Raw genomic sequence first — 21,772 nt, 5'->3', positions numbered from 1 at the left:
ATGTGAATCTAGAATTCTGTATCTAGTAAAAATATATTTTAAAAACAAAGGCAAAAGAAATACATCAATGGTAAAATAAAGATTTTTCTCAGATATACAGAAGCTCAATTCCTCACCAGATCCATATAATAAGAAATAATGAACTCCTTTATGAAGGAAAGTGAAACCATGTGAAAATATGGATGTACACCAAAAAATGAATAACATTAGAAATGGTACTTTTATGGGTAAGTATACATTTTTTCTAATTATAGAAATCACATTAAAACATTATTGATTTATGAGACAAAAATAATAACAATGTAGTATGAGTATATAACATATGTAAAAGTAAAATGGATGACAACAATTGCACAAATATTGGAAGGAGAAAAATGCACATATACAATTAGAAGGTTCCTACACAGTACGCAAAGTGGTATAATATCACTTGAAGGTCAATGGTAATGAGTAAACACGTTTAGTATTAACCCTAAAGCAACCACTAAAAGAATAGAAAACAAGAGTTATACAAAATAAGCAAAGGAGATAAAATAGAATAAAAAATATTTAATTAACCTAATAGAAAAAAGAGAAAGAAGAAAAGGGAAGCAAATTACAGACAGAACAGAGAGGAAATATGATAGATTTAAATCTACCCATATAAGGGGACATCCCAGTTTCAGGTACCCCCTCTCATAAGAGAGCTGTATTTTTGCTTTAATAAAAATCTTTGCTCCTCTAAAAAACAAATAAACAAACAAAAAAATCCCTACCCATATGAATAATCACATTACATTTTAATGGATTAAATACCCTAATTAAAAGGCAGAGATTGTGAATGGATTAAAAAGCAGGACCAAAGTACATGCTCCATATATGAAACACACATTGTATATAAAGATATAAAGAAGTAAAAAATAAGGATGAATCAGATAGACTATGTAATCAAAAGAAAAATAAATGGCTATTATAATATCAAATGTCACAAAAAATAATATTACCAAGGATAAAGAAAATAATTTCATAATGATAAAGCAATTTATTAGGACAGCACAGCAATATTAAATATTTATGGACAAAATAACAGAGCTTGAAAATATTTAAAGTAAAACCTGCTAGAAGTGCAAATAGAAATAGATAAATCCACAATTATAACTAGAATTCAATGCCTCTTTCTAAGTAATTGACAGAAGTGGGCAGAAAAATCAGTAAGAACACAATTTGAAAAACAAGATCCACAACTTGATGAAGTTGACATTTACATAACATTCCCTCTAATAAAAGTGGAATACATATTCTCTTCACGCACACACCGTTTATTGAGACAGACCATATCCTGGGCCATAGAACAAGTCTGAATAAATTTAAAAGGATTCAAGCGATACAAATTATGTTCTCTGACCCCAACAGAATTTAGGAATCAACGTACAGGTCTCCAGAAAACCCCCAACTATTGGGAAAGTAAGTTATACACCTAAACAACTAATGGGTCAAAGAAGAAATCAGAGAGTATTTTGAACTGAGTGAAAGCGAGACATGGCACATAAAAATTGTTCTCAAATGTTTTCCTTCCTTGTTTGAGGAAAGGAGACATTTTACAATTTGGGCACTAGAGTTACATTTGCTCAAGGATGGAGTGCTACCAGTTTCTGACTGAGATCTGTCCCACAGTCTGTACTAAGAGGAGAAGGCTGACTGATTGAGGCTGGAGCAAGGGGCAGGAGGCAGGTTCTGAGTGGTGTAGAAGTCTATGTGAGGAAAGAATGAAGTCGGTGCAAGTCAGATTGAACAATAGTCATTCCACTAGTCATAGAAAAGAGAAAGAACCTCAGAATTCAAGAGCAGCACACAGAAAATCACTTAAAGTTTAAAGATGTAAATTGAGTTCGCTATGAGCAAGACAATACAGAGAAAACAGTCCCTAGTCCCTAGGGCTGCTGTGAGAATCTAACAGAATAATGCACATAAAGCACCTAATGTGTCCCTGCACATAGTAGTGTTTGGCGAACATGAGCCCTCTTCAAATTAATTAGTTCTCTTGTGTTTGGTGCTATGAGTAATAGCTTGTATATTGATGTGTATATATACAGATATATATATAGTGCCTAAAAAATGTATACACATTTTAAGAAAGGAAAAAACTATTTTAAAATTATGCTGATGGTAACCATTTTGAGCACCTCTTGTAATTGCAGGAGTCAAACACGACTTTATTCATTTTTTGTTATTGGTATGCATTATTACAATTTTAATAGTTTTTCCTTAAAATGTTTATACATTTTTTTGGCTCTTTTCTCTCTCTCTCTCTCTCTCTCTCTCTCTCTCTCTCTCTCTCTCTAGATATATAGATATATATTTTTTCTTTTTAAACTAAGCAAGCAGTGAATGTATTGATTTATTCAAAGAAAGAGGATAGGACAATACACTCCCAGAGTGGTGGGAGTGGGCAGGCTGGGAGAAGAGCCACTGCCTATGTTGCTATATTTTAATTTAAAATAATGTACACTATAAAGAGTGTGGTATTATTACTATTTTTCTATGTGAAAGAAAATATGACCTATCCATAGTTAAGTGTAAGTTTGTTACTAATCCTTTGAAAGTATAGAAGGAAACACCTTCTTTCCCATTTTTCTGGCCACATCAATAAAACTCTCCTCCAGATATGAAGACACACCAAACAAAACAGAAACTCCCGACCATGGCTGGGGTGTGTGTTCAATCATGTGCTGTGAGGGGCGGTGCTCTGAACCAGCAGTTACCTCCTTCAGTCGTGCTGGCCAGGACCCAAGGGCTCAGCGCAGACCAGCCGACTTCATTTCTGCAGGAGACACCAATGCTGTAATTCTCCAGGGCTCGCAGCTGCTCGATTTGATACACAGGTGGAGAAGCAGAGGTGTTAAAGGTGATGATGGAGCCATTACTCAGCGGGTCAGCTTCCTGAACCTAAGTGAAGAGTGGACATGTAGACCAGGATGAGTAAGGTGGCGGGAATGTCAGACCCGGGCTCTGAGGTTTTCCGTGCATGGGGCCTTCCTTTCCACCGGGGGAGTCACCTACTTCCTTCCAGGCCACACACCAGTGTCCCCACCATTATTACTGAGCATTAGTCATGCTGCTGATGGCCCTGAGGACAATGCCTAACAGCAACATGTGCACGGTGGTTATAATTCATGTTATAATACAAAATAAAGTGGCCTTTCCTCTCTCAGAACCAGTGCAATTCTCAACTGCGTTCAGCTGTGTCACAGAAATCTGCAAAAAAGGCAACAAGCATCACATGTGAGGGCTAAGCCTGAAGTATTACTACCCAGGCCTTTGAAGAAAACCATGCCCAAATCCTACTTTAGAAGATGAGACACTTGATTTTTTAAAAAAATCTGTATTTCTTTTCATTATATAGCCTGAAAACCTTTGCTATTCTTGGAGGTGAATTTTTGTGTGTCCTATATTCTCCCCCAGCTCCACCCTCTATGAAGTCACTCCACAAGCATGTTATACATAGGGCCGATTTTATGACATTTCTTGGTGGGGAGATTTGTCATTTACCCCTCACCCACCAAAATTTTCTCCAAGTTTCTAAAACGTATCAGTTCTTTCCTCTGAGTGCCTTCTTCGTCCTGTCCCCATAAGCCCCACTGGTCTCTCCACACCCCTGTCCAGATGTCCTCTGTATGCACAGGCAAGAGGGGGGGTTCCCAGCCAAAACCTCGTCTACGCCACACTTCAACCCTTTTCCTTAAGCTCACCTCCTGTCTGGGAATGGAGACACCTGAGAATGGTTGTTTTTTTTCACTACATGTTTTTCAAATTTTCTATAGTGTGGCATACTTATAAAATCAGAAAAGACAAAATGATACTGAATAAAACAGAAGTAACCAAAAGCAAGTTGGGGTAAAAAAAATCTTAAACCCTGTATTTATTTCTAGTCGTAATGGGCTTGCAATCATGATGTGTACAAAACCAATGTTGTTATTTCAGGACATATGTGTTGCAATTTAGGCCAAGGGGACACAAATCAACATTTTGGAATTCCAAATCCACTAGTGATACCTCGAGGGGGGCCAGGTCAAGACTCCACTGTGCGACAAGAAGCCACCAGAGAAGCAATGAGTGGTGTGCTTATCTAGGAGGTGATGGTTGGCAGACAGCACTATCTGTTTCTTCACTTTAGAGTGTGCACCTCCTTCCTGGTGACCAACCATGGCAGCTAAGGTGGAGGAAACCTGTGTCCACCCGCCCATTTCAGGAGTACTTCCAAGCACAGGGCGTCCTTTGAGAGCACATTCCTGGAAGAAGACGGGGTTTCTATAACAATCCTTCATAGTGGGTCCTGGGGGAAAACAGGGCATGAAACGGCAAGAAGTACGTGAGAGAGTTAAAAATAGATGCAGAGTATGCAGCCCAAAAATGGGTGAAGAGAGGAACTCACATCAGGACCAAAGGAAGTGCGAGGGTGTGTCCTACTAGAGCGTGGACCTGAATCTCGGCCAAAACATTCATTTGTTACCAAGTCAGAGTTTAAAACTGCAATGGATCAGGAACCCGCTACAAAGCTACAACTATCTTTGCTTCCTTCAGGAATGGGAAATATTGTTAATCATAAGAATATGCAAGTGTAATGGCTCGAGCCAGTCCTGACCAAGCCTGCCAGGATAACCAGAAAGGATAAGGCACTGGTTATATGTCAAATTTCAGGTTCACAACAAATAATTATAGGTATAGGTATGACACAGAATTACTCATGGAATTTAACTTTCAAAATAACTTTCTTATTTGCTAAATCCGGTTGCCCGACCAGACATGGAAAGGAGAAAGGGTGAGGGGAGGCAGACCAGGCTGGTTGGCAAAGATAATAACAATGTCGGCACTGCAGGATCCAAGGTGGGTGAGGGAGGCCTGTAGTTTGGCGCTCACAGGAAGCTTGTTCACTCAGGCCACAGCCACCCAAAGCCAAGGCAAAGAGAGAGAGAGAGTTGGTGAAGCTTGGGTGTCACCTCTTCCACCTTCAGGGAGACCTGGTGTTCTCAGACTTTCCAACTGCCCTACTCCACTTCACGTCTACCCTGAGCCTGCCTCTCTCGAGGTGGGACAGCTCTTCCCCAAAGCCCCCCTGAGGGCAACCATTCTCGTATGGGAGGAGCCCCATGTCCTCTTGGGCTCTCCAAACAGCTCAGTAACTGGGTAACAGTTTTTAAGGGCTGAACCATGCTGTACTCATGTCCCCATCTAGGGAGACAGGCCCTGGTAGTTTCCAACAACAGAGCCCTGAGCTACATAAAGCAAAAACTGACAGAAATGAAGGGAGACATAGACAATTCAAAAGTAATAGTTGAGACTTCAATTCACCCCTTTCCATAATCAGTAGAACCACTAGCCAGAAGAGTAATAAGGAAACAGAAGAACTGAACAAAAGTATAAACTAACTCGACGCGACAGACGTAGAACACCCTACCAGCTCTCGCCAAGTGCACACAGAGTACTCTCTGGGACAAAGCTTATGCTCGGCCATAAACAAGCATTGATAAATTCATAAGGGTGGAAATTGTACAATGGAAATCGTATCCTCCAAACACAACAGAGTAATATTAGAAATCAACAAAGAAAGAACATTGGAGAAATTCACAACTATGTGAAAATTAAACAACTTACTCCTACATTACCAATAAGACAAAGAAGAAATCACAAGGAAAATGACAAAAAAACTTGAGATGAATGGGAAAAACACCAAAAAAAAAAAAAAATCAAAACTTATGGGATGCAGCTAATGCAGTGCTTAGAGGGAAATTAATAGCATATTCACGCCTATATTATAAAAGAAGACATTTAAAACAATCATCTAACCTTCCACCTTAAGAAATAACAACACAGAAAGAGCAAACTAATCTAAAGCAAACAGAAGAAAGGAAATAAAGATTAGGGCACAAATGAGTGAAAGAGAAAACAGAAAAATTTACAAAACCAAAAGTTCATTCTTCAAAAAGATCAATAAAATTGCGCTTTAGCTATAGTGACCAAGGAAAGTAAGAGGGGAGATCTAAATTATTAAAATCAAGAATGAAACAGGGGATATAACTACTAATGACAAAGAAAAGAAGATTATAATGGGATATTATGAACAACTGTATACCAACACATTAGATAACTTAGAGGAAATGGACAAATTCCTAAAAGACACAAACTTCCAAAAGTGACTCCAGAAGAAATAGAAAATTGGAATAGACCTCTAACAAGTAGAGATTTTTGAGTCAGTAATAAAAGAAAACCTCCCACAAAGAAAGTCCAGGACCAGACAGCCTTGGTGGTGATTTCTACCAAATATTTGAAGAAGTATCATCAACCTTTCACAGAGTGTTCCAAGAAATAGAAAAGGGAACACTTCCCAACTCGTCCCATGAGGTCAGTGTCACCCAGATACCAAAGCCAGAAAAAGCCAACACAAGGGAACTACAGCCCAGTGTCTCTGATGAATACAGACACTACGTAGAGGTGATGGCTGCACAACTCTGCGAATATACTAGAAACTCCTGAATTGTATGCTTCAAATGGGTGAATACTATGGTGTGTGAAATACACCTCAAAAACAGCTGTTAAAATAAAGGCTATCCCTGGTGAGGACTTGGGAGACACATAAGAACTCCTGACGCTTGACAGTGCTTGGGCGGTTTACAAATAAAGCTGGGCAAGATATAAGCTTGGCTGGGGTAGTGGGGTGAAGGTGAGGCTATGGGGGAGGCGGGATGAGGGTGAGACTACGGGGGTGGCGGGCGAGGGTGAGGCTATGGGGTTGGCGGGGCAAGGGTGAGGCGACTTTGGGGGTGGTGGGGTGAGAGTGAGAAGACTGGGGGTGGCGGGGTGAGGGTGAGGTGATTTTGGGGGTGGCAGGGCGAGGGTGAGGCTGTGGGGATGGCGGGGCGAGGATGAGGCAACTTTGGGGACAATGTATGCTTTAACAGAGCAGTAGCTGCGGTAGACAATAGTGGGGGCAATAGGAGTAGGGAAATGAATTCCATTTGGCATTAAAAACATCTGGTGTCAACAGATAAATTGTCTGGAGGTCACTGTCACTTCCTTAAGCTGTGTGGGCATGAGCCACCTGTGTCAGGTTAACGTGTTTGTAACTAATAAGAGCAGGCATTACGAAGCTGGGCACCGTACCTACCCTACTGTAAGACAAAGTGCAGGACAGAATGCATCCAGTGGACAAGCCACACACATCCATGCCTGCTCCCAAATGCAGTGTCTCTGCTGACACTCAGAGGGCCAGGTGGGCTGGGCACAGTTTGAGGCACCACTGCCCGGGCTGGAGTTCCCAGTCACCACTCTGGGCTCCGAGGCGGCAGTGCTGCTGTGGGTGCTGGTGACACAGCATCTGCAAAGCCCTTGGGCCGGATGTCTGCTCCCTCTGCAAGCCACAGCAGGGTTCCTGCCGCCCCTTCCATGTTTATGAGGCAAGCACTCAGCAGAACCCACACTGTGGCGTGGAGTCACGGTCAGCACTCACCTCTATTTCTTGCAGCACCATTTTATACCAGTTTCAGAGAGTGGCTAAAAATGGGTGAAGACTTTGCAAGGCCTGTAAGGCCCAGGTTTCCTGGAGCCATAGGCCAAGGTGCTACAGTTGACAGCAAAGGTGACCTGGCTTGGGCCTGCACATCTGTCCTTCACGGCCACCAGCCCTGGAGGGGCCAGGCTGACGCCGAGTATCTCGCTTCAGGAATGCCTGGTCCCAAGCCAGCCCTGACTTAGGGATGTGTTCTTGTGCCTTAACAATTCATTCTCCCAGCTTTGTGGTCCCCTTCTGGTTGGGACCTGGCCGTACAAGGAGGAGGCATCCTCCTAGGGCGCCATGAGACGGACACTGAGCAGGGATGGTCAGTGTGGGCACTGGACGGAGGTGCCGAAGTGCCCACAGCGCCCAGCCTCGGGAGGAAGAAAAGCCAGGGAGAGCACAGGGCACCAAAGCCCCACTTCGCTCTGTGCCCTGCATGTCTGTTTACCTGGACGCTGCAACTGCTGAGTGGGGAGTAGCCATCAAAGCCGGGGACCCAGGAGATGAGGAAGCCATGCGCGCTCCGGTTGCGGACACTGATATTAGCTGGTGGAGAGGGAAGTGCTACATGAAACACAAGGACACACACACAGACACGTTAGAAACCTCAGGAGGCCACAGCGACCACAAAGACACTTTAATACCAAGTCTTTCTGTTTAAGATTTGGAGACTCAAATACAAGTCACCCTATGCCTGAAGGTGACCGTGTTAGCCTATGACAGGCCTTCCAGTGATGGGGGCGTTCTGCCTGGGCCGCAGGAAGGGGACACGGGCTTGCTTTTCTGCCCACAGATGAAGGGAGAGCATTTAGCTAGAAAAGGATGTGGAGACGTCCATCTCCTTCACTGAGATCGCATCCACGGTCCTACTGTGTGCAGACACCTGGCTGAATGCTAAATGGGGATGGAGAGCCACTGCTCTGCCCTGGCAGAGCTCTTGGCTGAGTGGGGGATCCATGTGAGCAAGGATGAGAGCACCCTGCGCCAAGAAGAGAGGGTGCCACAGGAGCATATGTATACGTGTGTGCATATGTGTATTGTGTGCATGCACATGTATGTACTGCATGAGTGTGTGTACGCATCTGTGTATATGTGTGTGCATGTGTGTGTATGCATGCATGTGTGTGGAGGGGAAGGAGAAGCTTTCTAGGCCAAGGAAGCAGCTGAGAGTCAGTTCAAGCAAAAGGGCCACTGCCTCCGCTGAGGGGGCATGAGTGCATGATGACCTCTCAACATGGGACGTGCACAGGTTACTTCCATTAGAACCTAAAAAGGAGCCGGACTTTGGGAATCTTATTTTCTTGTGCTAAATCTAATTCTTAGTTAATAGCAATAATCACACTAATAACAAAAAACGATGACTAATGCTGTGTGACCTACTTTCTGACCTCCACTTCCTTGAGTCACTATTGGAACCCCATCAGAGAGGTCTTCTTACCACCCCCATTTATGGATGAGGAAACTGAGAATCAGAGCAGTTAAAAACTAGCCAAAGGTCACAGAGCTCATAAGCAGTAGAATGGGGACCTGAACTCAGGTCTACCTGACCCCAGAGCTCGTGTGCCTTTACAGGACATAGGAGGCTGGTTGAGCAGACAGCAAGCAGAGTGGGGTGAGTGCCAGTAGGGACTGTGGTAGTCTGGTCACCGCTGGGCTGGCTGCATGGCCTGGGGCACAGTTGGATGCCCTCTCTAAACTCAGTTCCCTCTCAGTGAGATGGGGCCATGGTGTGGACTAAGTGAGCAGACACGCACGAGGCCTGGGGCGGGCGTGGAGGTAGGGAAGGCGAAGACAGAACAGCAGGAGGGCTGTGCCATATTCAGGAGTTTGTTTTACCAGTTTTACACGCCACTTGGTGAGTGGGAAAGAATGAGCGCTTTGTTTGGCTCTCTTCCCTAAACAGATTAGTTGTAGAACTGCCCTAAAAGGTCCACCTTTCCATCAGAATTTGCCCACAGACATTATAGCCAATAACAGACTAGAAAAAGGAAGTCCTGGTTGCTTTGATATAAATTTTTAAATGAATGAAAACCAAAAACGTAAGTTTTGGAAATAGGGTTTATCCAAAACAAACAAACAAACAAAACTTAGTTGACATTCTGTGTGAAGCATAAAATTAAAGAACTACTTCACTTTTATGGGTTTTTAAATTTTAAGATGTTTGTGCTTGATGAAAATGTCTATAAATTTACACCCACTCATGAATTCCTGAAATTCCCAACATTTCTTTTGGAAATGGTAATAATGGTGTTAGGAGTGAAGAAAGGAAGTTGTACAAGTACTGTGTGATGTGCTCAGTTTTTCCTCCCCAAGGACTTTTAGAAAACGCCCTCTCGTCGCTACCTCTAGTGGCCTTGCTGAATAGAAACACCAGCACCTTTTCAGAGTTTAGCTTCCTTTGTGATTTTGAGGCCACTGCCCTGCATCCCCTCACTTCTAACTGGGTATTATACTCATTCTGTTTTTCAGTGTTGTTTCCCCAAGGGGAAGACCAACAGCATTAACTGCTTCTGAATATTTAAATTAAGAATTAATACTGAAACATAAAATGTGCTTGCATTTCTGTGAGAGCGGGTAGAGAAGATGATTTGAAAAGGGATCAAGAGACAGTTTTTATGTTTAGGCTTTCCTGTCCTTTCACGTTTCGGTTTAAATGATCCCACAGAAGGAGGAAAAAGGCAGATGACTGAATTGGGATGGCTCCACTCACCGGGGGACCTTCCGTTAGGTTATGTCCCAGCTCAGAGGAAGCAAGAGGGACAGGGAGGTGAGGGCCAAGGGGCAGGAGGGCTGGGCCGGGAAGGACAGTGACCCTGCCCTGCTTCCCCGCCCTCGAAGCAGCAGCTGGCGGACTAGCTTCAGTCCAGCTGCCCTGAGAGGACAGAGCCCATTCTCAGCCCAGGGCCCCCAGCCGCCCCCACATGAGGGTCTTCGAGGGCTAACGGGACTGACTAGTCCAGGCTAGAAGAAGGCAAAGTAGAAACAGGCTGAGATGGTTAAGGTCACATTTTAGTTTCCTTTTTCAGACTAAGCCCAGCTAAAGCGGCTAATGCTTATAAACTTATATGCCAGGCACCAGTGTGAATGTTTCCATGGGCGGGATCTCAGTTAAGCCTCAAGAAAAGGTAGGCTCTGTCATTATCCTCATTTTACAGAGGGGAACACTGAAGCCGGAGAGGTGGGTGACTTGTGCTGGGTCACAGAGGCAGTCCGTGGGGAAGCCCGGGCTCCTGGCCGCAGGGCTCACACTGTCCCCCAACCCCAGCTCCCAGCCATGCAGAGGGGCTGTCCTGCTGCTCACCTTTGATGTTGACCTGTGCGCCCGTGGACACGGTCAGCCCCTTGTCATTATGGGCCTCACAGCTGAAGACCGCTGTCTCCGTCAGACCTGGAGCAGAAGGGGACCGTGAGACTGGCACAGAGACACAGGACGTCGCAGAGCAGAGCCCTGCGGGAAGGCGCCTGGGCACGCTGCACTTCTTGGCTCATCACTGTGAGCCTTGAAGGCAAAGTTAATTTTTTTTTTTTAAAGATTTTTTTTTTTTTAAATCTTATTGACTTTTTATTTATTTATTTATTTATTTATTTTATTTTATTTTATTTTATTTTTTTTTTGTTGAGAGCCCACTGGCCCATGTGGGAATCGAACCGGCAGCCTTCAGAGTTAGGAGCACGGAGCTCTAACCGCCTGCGCCACCGGGCCGGCCCCAAAGTTAATTTTAAAAGTGTGCTGGTGTTTGAAAAACCACACACACCTGGGATTAAACTCTAGGTGCCAGGAGCCAACCACACGGGAAAGGCAGCTGCCCTCCACTCAAATCTTTCTTTTCCCCTGATGGTGAGACATCAGGTAACAAAGCAGTATCTTTTCTTTTTTTTTTTTAGATTTTTAATTTCTGCAAGGAGGTGTGGGACTCCCTGGCCCCAACATCAAGAAAAAACAGTCTGCTGCAACTTGGCCACCCAGGACACACTGTGTCACACCTTGCAGACACTTTATAATTCCAAAACTAGCAGGATAAAGGCCACAGTTTAAAAAGTTTCAGATGATCTGCAGTGGGGAATCTTCTTTTAATAGTAAAAATCGGTCGATTCATAAGGAATTATTATGCATAATAATACAAGGCAGTAAGGCAGTACCATAATACAAGGCAGTAATACAAGGCAGTATTACTATTTGAAGAGAAGATACTTGTGCTAAATGAAGAAAAATTCTATCTTTTCAGAAGTGTGAAGACCTCTGGTTCATTCATGTCAAGTAGAAAGGAATAGAGGTAACCCAGGTGTTGGGTCCTAATTCCATTTTCAATAAAAGAACCTGGGCTCCTTGGAGGAACAGCTGATTCTCAGATAGGGACAGGAAACATATAAGAGGAGCCTGGGGCAAAATGTAACACAAACACAGCATCACACAATAATTTAAGTAAGAAAATAAATGAAGTACTACTGGATTCTAACCCAAAGCATAAGATAAATATCCACAAGTCTACACTGATATAAAAAATGATTAAATAAAAGGAGAGAGTAGACAACCTCCCATGCATGAGATGCCCCCATAATCAGCATGCGCATTCTGCTTTCAGCACGGAGCGTAACTCACCCTCCTTCTTAAGTGCGGGTTGTGCACAGTGACTTCATTCCAAAGAGGACAGTGTGGAAAGGAAGAGAAAGGGAAAACTTCAGAGAGGGAAAACCAACAGATGCTGCCTCAGCCCAAAGGCCAAGGTCAGCACCAGGAACATTGAGTCACGTTGACAGAATGCGCCCTCGATATGACGTGATGCAAATGGCACTTCCCCTCTGAGGTCTTCCTCCCAAGAACAGATAACCCAGGTCCACTTGTGAGGAAGATGACAAAAACATCAGACAGGTCCAAATCGTGGGACATTCAACAAAAAATCTGACCAGTCCTGCTCAAAACTGTCCAGGTCATTAAAAACAAGGGCACTTTGAGAAACTGTCAGCCAAGAGGAGCCTAAAGAGACATGACAGCTGAATCCTGGATGAAATCCTGGAGTAGGACATTAAAATTGGGGGAGAAATTGCCCTCTAGATTAATTATCCTTACAATCATTATTGGGGCACAAATGATCGAAACAATATATTTAACTCTTAAACATATAAAGTAGAATTTCATTGGAAGGGCAACTCCTTGGCTGAGCAAAATTTGGGATATTCGATGCAGTCATCTAGAAGACACTTTAACCTGGAGCCAATGCACTACAGACATTCTCAGAGCGCGGGGTCCAGGGCTTCCCGGGCACCCCACAGACCCTTTCAGGGGTCCTCCAGATGAAACCTATTTTTGTGACAACAGCAAGCTGTTCTTTGCCCTCTTTATGCCCATTCTCTCAGGAACGTATGACTAATTTTCTAGAGGTGGCGTGCTGCGTGATGATGGCCTCAGCTCCATTAGCTACCAGAACATGTGCTGTATATCCTTGGGTTTTAAAAGTTTTCAGTTTCCACGTCGACTTCAGTCCACATCAACGGACAGAACTCTGGTTGGGTTCTCAATAATTTTTAAGACTTCAATTTTAAAGGAATCTTGAAACCTAAGCATTTGGGTATGGAGTCCCCATGGTGACTGGAGATGAGTGTGTGTGTGTGTGTGTGGGGGGGGTGTTTCGTAAAGTCAGGAAGCGAAGATAGGGGAGCAGGAGATGGGACAGGAGACCTGGCAGGGTACCTGGACTTTGGGTACTTTGTCTGGCGTGGATTTTAGGAAAGAAGCCATATCCAGGATAAGGATGGAGACACTGACCCTCTGGGCCAGCGCTTGGGGCTCAGGTTCCCAATCCCTATTTCACTGCTGGCCAATGACACTCAAGTTTCATGCTGAAGTATCCCTTTTAACTTTCCAGCTTGTAAGCTCCCAAATGAGATGCCTGTGTCACCAGGTTCCAACACTGGACTTATATTTAGAAAAATCAGCATTGGCTCAATCAGAAGACACAGGGAATGGCTATGCAGCTTATTTTTTTTACATATTCAAGCACATATTTGAGGCTAAAACCAGTCACTTGAGTTCAATTACTCTCACCAACACTCTTGGGAAATACTTGAGTGCAAAGTACAAATCACGTCTGGCGGAGATGGGGGAGCCGGCCCGTCCATGAACCGGGAGGACGGAAGGCTTTCGCTGAGGTCTGTTGTCCGTGGTCCTCGCGTCCTGCAGGGTTCATTGACGCAGAAAGTGAAACTGCTTAAGGCAGGCCATGACTTCAGGTTAAGAGGAAGTCAGTCTTCCTCTCTGTGTTTCTTTTCAGAGGGCACACAAAGTCAGGAAGGCCATCTGTGGCAAGCTTCCCGGCACCAAACTGCCTCTCAGAACTGCCTAGAAGGAGCCAGACCACCGATGACAGCAACTCTCCACATGGGCCAAACAGATGCCAGGAGAGCGTGGAAGCTGGTCCAAACCAGTGAGCTCTCTCCCAAACCACATGGACGCTTGGGGCCGAGTACTCTCCTTAGCTTGAGGTACTCAGTTACACCCCTTTGGGCGCGAGCTGCCTAATCAGAGACACATGTATCAGCCTGGGTTGAACACAGCGCCTGGAGTGCACAGGACAGCCAGCTCTCTGGACGAACAATAACCACCAGAATGGAATAGACCTGCACGTTTTATACCCAAACGCTTGTGGCTTTCCAGGGAAAAAATGATCCAGGTCTCCACCCTGCCACCCACTCTCCCCTGAGTGCCCCACGCTCCCGAGCCGTGTCCTCTTCTGGCGAGCCCCCCTTCCTCCATTACATCTCACCCCTCCACCCCATGATGGCTCAGGTCCCTCTTGTTTGGTCCTCTGCTGTTTTAAAAAAAGATGGCCTCTGACACAAAGTCTGAGAGATATTTTAAGGAACATTCAGTAACAGGACATTCCCTCGAGGGAGGGACATTCAGAGCTGCTGACGAAGCAACTTCTAAGAGCACAGTTAGACCATTTCTTTGAGTTCTGATTAAGCAATCCTGTCCTTTCATTTTTTTCCCCCTGGTGTCTATCTTTCTACCCACAGAGGCAAGAAATAGAAAAATATGCTGCACAGATTAAGGTGCTTAGGCTCCCTACCTCGGAATTCATTCAATTGCTGAGACCTTACCACGTGTCAGACGTTTGCCCAGGCACTCGGGTTTTGTCCCTGCCCTTACAGAGCTCACGTTCTCATGGAGGGTCATGGGCAAGAAATAATAAGCTTATAAATAAGTGAGCTGCATACTCTCTCAGAAGGTACTTAGTACTGTGGAAAAACAGAAGTCAATCACAGGGTCAGAGGTGGCTCCTTGAGAAATGTCCTCTGAGGAAAGACTTAGCGTGAGGGAATAGGTCAAGTTTGTCCTGGGGGTGAAGGAAGATTCTAGGCAGAGGAAACAGGTAGAACAGGCCTTTGCTTTGTCCTCTAAGTGGGGTAAGAAACCAGGAGCTTCAAGCAGGAGACTGACATGATGTAATTTGTGTTTCATCAGGATTGTGCCAGCTGCCATGTAAAGACTAGACCTGAGCATGCATAAGGTATAAACAGAAAATACAGTGAACATTTAAATTTTAAAAAGTTTATTACGGTAAAAAACACATAGCCGTTAATCACCCTCAAAATACTCCCCTTCACTTCAAAGACACTTATCCCATCATTCTTATCACTTTCTGAAGCAGTTCTGGAAATCCTCTTTCCTGAGTGTCCTTACTTGTGCTGTCGTGGCTGCCTCGATGTCCTGAATCGATTCAGAACATTTTCCTTTAAGGGTCATTTTGACTTTGGGAAAGAGCCAGAAGTTTCACAGTGCCAGATCCGGTAAATAAGTGGATGAGGACACACTGTAATGTTTTTATTTGACAGAAATTGCCATATCAGAAGTGATGTATGACATGGAGCGTTGTCATGATAGAGGATAAAATAAAGACACTCACAAAAGAGGACTTCCAGAACTGCTTCAGAAAGTGGCAAGAACGATGGGATAAGTGTGTTCGAAGTGAGGGGGAGCATTTTGAGGGGGATTACAGTGTCTTTTACCGTAATAAATACTTTTAATTTAAACATTCACCGTATCTTTTGATCACAACTTGTAGATCCCTAAATCACTCCAAATTTTTTCCTGGTCTGTAAAATGGGTATAAAAATGCCTAACTATATCTTAGCTTGCTGTGAGGTTCAAACTAAATCTTTATTGAAGGCACTGTGAAAATTACAACCCCATTTATATAAATCCTAGTTATGTTACCATGGTTATTCCAATGAATATTAATAACTACATCCAACTAACTAAAATAAAGACTGGCTTTGCTGCTTTCTAAATGTGGATTTAAATATAAAATAAGTATTGATTTCAAAAATAGAAGCCAGAGGTCAGCATAAGCCCACCACTCTTCATAGGCAGGTGGCACAAAATCGACAGTAGTTAGTAACTATTTCATATGAAAATGTATAACAGGGAACATTTGAATCATTCCTGCAGGCTGTTTCTGCACCCAGGGCTTTATGTTCATTATTTCACTGGATTCTCATAAAGCTTCCATGAAGCAGACACTGTTATCCTCCTCTTTTATATAGAGTCCCTTGCCCAGGGAGACACGACAGTAAAGTGGCATTAGTCTCCATGTCACAGCTGGGTACCTCAACTGTTAGCCTATTTTGGATGCATCCCACCATTAGACACCATGCAGCAAACATGCTCTGCAGTTCTGCTTTTTTGGGGCGGGGGTGGTGGGGGTGGTGATTGGGTGATGAAGTGATTCTTTAAAAAAAACAAAAAAACACTGTTTTGAAATAATTTTGGATTCACAAGAAATTACAGAAAAGTAGAGAGTTCCTGTCCACCCTTTACTCAGCTTCCTTTGCTGATAATATCTTACATAATCATAGGACGCTGACCAAAACCAGGAAAGTGGCTTGTAGCAACACCATTCACTAAATACAGACTGTATTCAGATTTTGCCCGTTTCTGTCTTATTCTGTTTCGGGAGGGAGGAGTGAAGAGTTCTGTGAGATTTTATTACAGGTGCAGACTATGTACAGACACAGAACTCTCCCGTCACCAGAAAGAAGGTGCTTCCTGTACCCCCTTTTAGGATCATCACCCCCCTAACCTAACCTTGGCAAAAGCTGGCCTGTCCACTCTACCTGTGCCATGTTGAGGCTGCGACATAAATGGAATCCAACAAGTCAGTCGCGTTTGATTTCAAAATGAATTCCAGTCTTAATATGACACTTACTAGCCCGACATATGAAGGAACATCTCAGAAGACAGAGAAAAAAATGGTAGAAAAAAAAACAAAAGTACGTAGACTGGCTGGTTGGACAGTAGCCGCAGGAGTTGACTTAACGAACTGAGGTCAACTCAGGGCTGCCTGAATTAACGGGCCCCTGGCTCTGCCCTTGGTTAGATCAGAATCTAGATTTCCATCAACAACATGAAACAGACCAAAACGGCAGCTGGCACAAAGCAGGGAGAAAATCTGCTAATCCAAATGAATCAAGGTTCAAAATGGGTTCAGCAGGCTAGCACGATGGATAAAATTTTTATAAGGATAAATGCCACGTGGTAGGCAGAGATTTCAAAAATAATTAAATATGCAAGAAGCTGGAGAGCTTTGGCTTTGCCTCAATTTAATGAGAAAAAAGACCTGAGGATTTCAACTAACCTCAAACTCAACTTTAACCAATGCATTAACCTTCATCAAAAAGCTTTGCATTATAGGAAATATAGTGTCCGAAACATGAACAGGACGTTACAGCCTGCACAGAACCATATGGATGTCTCTGCAAAGTCACATCAATGTTACTAAATTTTTCAGAAAACAGAGGATGCGGGAACACTTGCTACCTAGTTTTAGGAGGTCAACACTACCCAGATGTCAAAACTGTCATTAAATAACAAATTATAAGCCAATTTCCCTCATCAGCATTGTTGTATAATAAAGAATCTGACTGGCTTTTGTCCCTTACAATTTCTTGAATGATCAGAGTGGCTTTGTTAAGCTAACAAGGTGACTGTGGTGGGCCCCTCAGATAGCTTCAGGATGGATGCTGGTCCTCAGAATGACTCATCACGTGATGAGAGGATGGGGCGCTCAGCCCCACCTCCAAATTCCAGGGAGCATAAGGCGGTCTGGAGACTGTGTTCAGTCACGTAAATGATTTAATCACTTACACCGATGCGCCAGAACCCCAACAATAACTCTGGACCCTGAGGCTCAGTGAACACACTGATGTGCCAGGGGGTGACACACCTTCATTCCGCGAGGAGAGGACACGGAAGCTGTACGCTCGGGACTTTCCCAGACCTCCCTCTGTATGCATCCTCTGTAATAAAACTGTAATGCTAAGTATAGCACTTTTCTGAGTTCTGTGAGCTGTTCTAGTAAATTATCACAAGAGCTGCCACACTTACAGCCCATCAGTAAGAAGTGAAGGTGGCTGGGGACACCCCGTCCACCCCAGTCCTGTGGCGGACTTCACCCTTAAGCTGTGGACTCTACTCCCTCGGAGAAGTCAGTATCAGAACTGAACTGCAGTCTGTCCACCCAGTGCTACCCCAGACTGGGGTTGAAAAAGAATAAACATAAAAGCAAAAATCATTAACTCAATGTCGAACCCACCACCACACATTGTGACCAACTAGAGTTTACCTCGGGAATGCAAAACTGGTTGCTCATTTGGAAATCAAATCAGTGTAAGGTACCATACTGAGAGAATAATGCAGAAACCACACGAACTTCTCAGAAGACGCAGATTAACAAATTTGACAAAATTTGATATCCATCATGATAAAAAATAAAATTTTCAGCCACCCAGGAATAGGAGCAAACATCTTCAATCCAATGACAAACTTCTACAAAAACCCCCACTTAACATCATACTCGCTGGTCACTGTCACCACTTCCATGCCGCATGTGGCACAGGTGTCCTGACCAGGGAGATGGGAAACAAGCTAGAGATGAAAGGTTCGGACTGGAAAGATAGAAGCAAAACTGTGTCTATTTGCGGGTACCAACATTGTCTACAAAGAAAATCCAAGGATAGCAACCACACTAATAAGTAAGTGTAGCAAGGTTGCGGAATGTAAGAGCCACACAGGAATCCATTTGTTTTCTACAAGTTACTAGCGATCAGTTGGGAAGTAGAATCAAACGCCACTCACCAGCATCAAAACCAGAAAATATTCAAAAATAAATTCCACAAATGACATGTAAGATCTCTACTCCCAAAACTATAAAAATCTGTGGAGAGGAATTAAAGAAGACCTAAGTAAATGGAGAGACGAGACTGTGAACTGGAAGTCTCAATCTTATGAAGATGTCATCTCGCCTAAACTGATCTATAAATTCAATACAGTTGCAAACAAAATCACAGTAGTTTTTTTAAATAAAAAATGTCAAGCTGATTCCAAGATTTATATGAAAATAGGCAAAAGACCTGAAGTGACACTTCACCAGAAAAGATATATCATTGGTAGATAAGCACAAGAAATCCTTTCTAAATCTAACCTAAAAGTAGACACCAGGGAAGTGAAATGCGAACCAAAGTCACAGTCATCAACATTTCCCATCCATTAGAATGTCTGAAATTAGAAAGACTCACTGTATCAAGTACTGGCAACATGTACAGAGAGCCCCCAACGCCTCCTCCACGGCGGAGGGGCACAACCCTTTAGAAAACAGTCTCCTGGTTTCCTTAAAAGTCAAACAGATGCCTACCATGCAATCCCGTTGTTTTTCTCCCGCTATTTACCCAAGGGAAATAAAAATATATGCTTCCCCAAAAGACTTGCATGCCAGTACTCAGAGCTGCTTTATTCACAATTAGTCAACAGCCACAAACATCCTAAGTGTCCACCAAGCCAATGGATAAACACTGTGGCACCGTCACACAACAGAGCGCCATCAGCAATAAAAATCAGTGCATCACTGATAAACAACGTGCGTGAGTATCAAAAACATCACATCAGCCGAAGAAGTCGGACACAAACAAATATACACTTTATGACTCCATGTATTTGCGGAGTGAGAATAGGCAACAGTGATCTGATGATCGTCAGAACAGTGTTGCCTGTGGGAGGCGGGGTCTGATCAGAAGAGAGCACGAGGGAGCTTCCGAGGTGACAGCCATTTTTCTATATCTTGATGGAAGCGGCAGTTACAGGGGTGTCTTATCAAAACCCGGAGTTGTGTACTTAAGTTCTATGCAGTTACTTGTAGGTCCATTTGACCTCAGTAAGATAATCCTTCTTTGTGGGACTTCAGAGCAAACATCCTACAGAGGATGGAGTGTATTTTCTTACTGATTTTCGAACAAAGAAGTCACTGATGATCACCTCTTTGAAGAAACTCAAAGAAAACTCAGATGACGGCAGAGAGAACCATAATTTTCCTGGTGGAGCCAGGAGTTAGAAAAGTGACCCAGACACAGCACGGAGGGGCGGGCATTCACTTGCTGATCTGTTCTTGCCACAAATATTTAGTGAGTGCTACCACGGGTCGGGCTCTGCCTTGGGACAAAGTCCTCGTCCTAACTGAGCACACGTTCTCAAAAACAGGTAAGGCGACTAAACAAATAAACAGGGTAATTAGAGGCTGAGAAGCACAATAAGGAAGTCCCCAAGAATGCATGAGTGGGAGTCAATAAAGGGGCGCAGAGAACGGAAAATAGTTACCTCAGAATGACCAGGGAGGCCTCTCTAAAGTGCTATTTGAGTTGTCATGGGACAAAGGGCAGTTGGAAGAACACTGTAGGCAGACAGAAGAGAATGCAAAGGTCCGGCAGGAAGGAGGGAGGTATGTCTGAGGAAATGAAACACAGCGTGACTGGTGCTTAGTAAGCAGGGAGGACAATTGGGAGGGGGCAGGAAGAGCTCTGAGTGAGTCTAACACATTGGGAAGTCACTGAAAGGTTTCCAGCAGGCGGGTGACATGTTCTGATGGTCCTGTTGACAGGGGCACCCCAGAGAGCTGTGATAAAGGAGTCGTGTGGGCACAAGGCTGAAAGACCGAGACCCTCCAGGAAGCTGCTGCAGTGGTGCTGGCCAGAGCTGGTGGCCACCCAGACCAGGAAGACGGACGTACTATAAGAGCAGGACGGGTGGAAGCTGCTGATCCATCCATGTGAAAAAGGAGAAGAAGGAAGGATGGCAAGTGGTGACATCCTTTGCTAAGAGGGGGAGTTTTGGGTGGAACAAGTACTGGGGAAATCAAGAGTTTCATTTTAAGACGCCTACATACCCAGCAAGTGGAAACACCATGGAGATGAGCATGGAGAGAACAGGAGCCTGGAGCTCAGGAGAGAGGTCACTGTCACACAAACGGTCAGGGGCCGGGAGGAACTCTCCCAGGGGCGGGTCTGAGACAGCAGACCCGAGGGCGCCCCCCATTCAGAGCTCTTGCCAAGAGCACAGCAGAGCAGTGAGGTGGGGACAGGCAGGATGATGGGTCCAGGAGCCACCAGCACGTCCTCAGCATCCAGAAGTGCCACTCAAAACACTGGCTGAATGCAAGAAGGAAGGAAGGGCTAGGGGGTATGCGGGTCAGAACGGGCCACCCACGCGGTGCCTCTGTGGTGTGCCACTGCTCTGAGCCAAAGGCAACCTACCTGGCTGCCTTTAGGCTCACGAGAAACTTCTGCCCCTCCCTGAGCGCCTAGAAGAATTTGAATTAGGGGCCACAATAAGAGATGGTCAGAGACGACCTCTTCTGACCCACCTACAGGGCAGGGCACCTTCTGTTTACTAAGCTCTGCTCTTGTCATCCTGCAGTGACCCTCTGAAGCCCCCGGGGCCCCTGACGTCGTCCCTAGCTCAGGGTGTCTTCTACACCCAAGTTCCCTTCCCGTCTCTCTACCTTGCCTGCAGGTGGGGTCTGACTCTCGTGTGTGGGGTTCCCACAGGTACATGTGCATTAAATTGGGTCATTTTCTCTTGCTAATCTGCCTCATGTCTATTGGTTGTTAGACCAATGGGAGAACCTAGAGGGTACAGGACACTTTCTTCCCTTCCACGGGGCTGGTACTCTGGCCAGATGTTGCAGAAAGTCACAACAGGAGGAGCCCACTGGCGTTAGCCACACAGGGACACCAATGGCATTGCCTCAGAGCAATGGAAATGAAGCAGGCACATCCATTTAGATAAAAATCAAGATGACCTCGGACCGTCCTTGCAGCCACAACACACAATGACTCAGTCGCCCACAACAGCACCCGGGACCGTGCGCCTGCTTTGCTATCAGGCCTCACTGGCGTCTTCACACCAGTGGTTCC

The 21,772-nt window shown here is 44.6% G+C and overlaps 1 protein-coding gene across 2 annotated transcripts in view; it reads right to left on the bottom strand.

Moving 5' to 3' along the window:
• The window catches only part of MERTK (MER proto-oncogene, tyrosine kinase), an 84,361-nt gene that overhangs the window by 32,042 nt on the left and 30,547 nt on the right, over positions 1 to 21,772 (bottom strand). For both annotated transcript variants that reach the window (XM_081068348.1, XM_081068349.1), the window contains exons 5-7: positions 10,833 to 10,919; positions 7,980 to 8,095; positions 2,742 to 2,925 (exon numbers count right to left, since the gene is read on the bottom strand). In XM_081068348.1, the coding sequence (XP_080924474.1) occupies positions 2,742 to 2,925; positions 7,980 to 8,095; positions 10,833 to 10,919 (387 nt within the window). The remainder of the gene's footprint in view (positions 1 to 2,741; positions 2,926 to 7,979; positions 8,096 to 10,832; positions 10,920 to 21,772) is intronic.

The sequence above is a fragment of the Rhinolophus hipposideros genome (assembly GCF_964194185.1).
Source record: "Rhinolophus hipposideros genome assembly, chromosome: 12".
Classification (NCBI taxonomy): Eukaryota; Metazoa; Chordata; class Mammalia; order Chiroptera; family Rhinolophidae; genus Rhinolophus; species Rhinolophus hipposideros.
The sequence above is the reverse complement of the archived record's forward strand: the minus strand, read 5'-3'. Positions and strand labels throughout refer to the sequence as shown.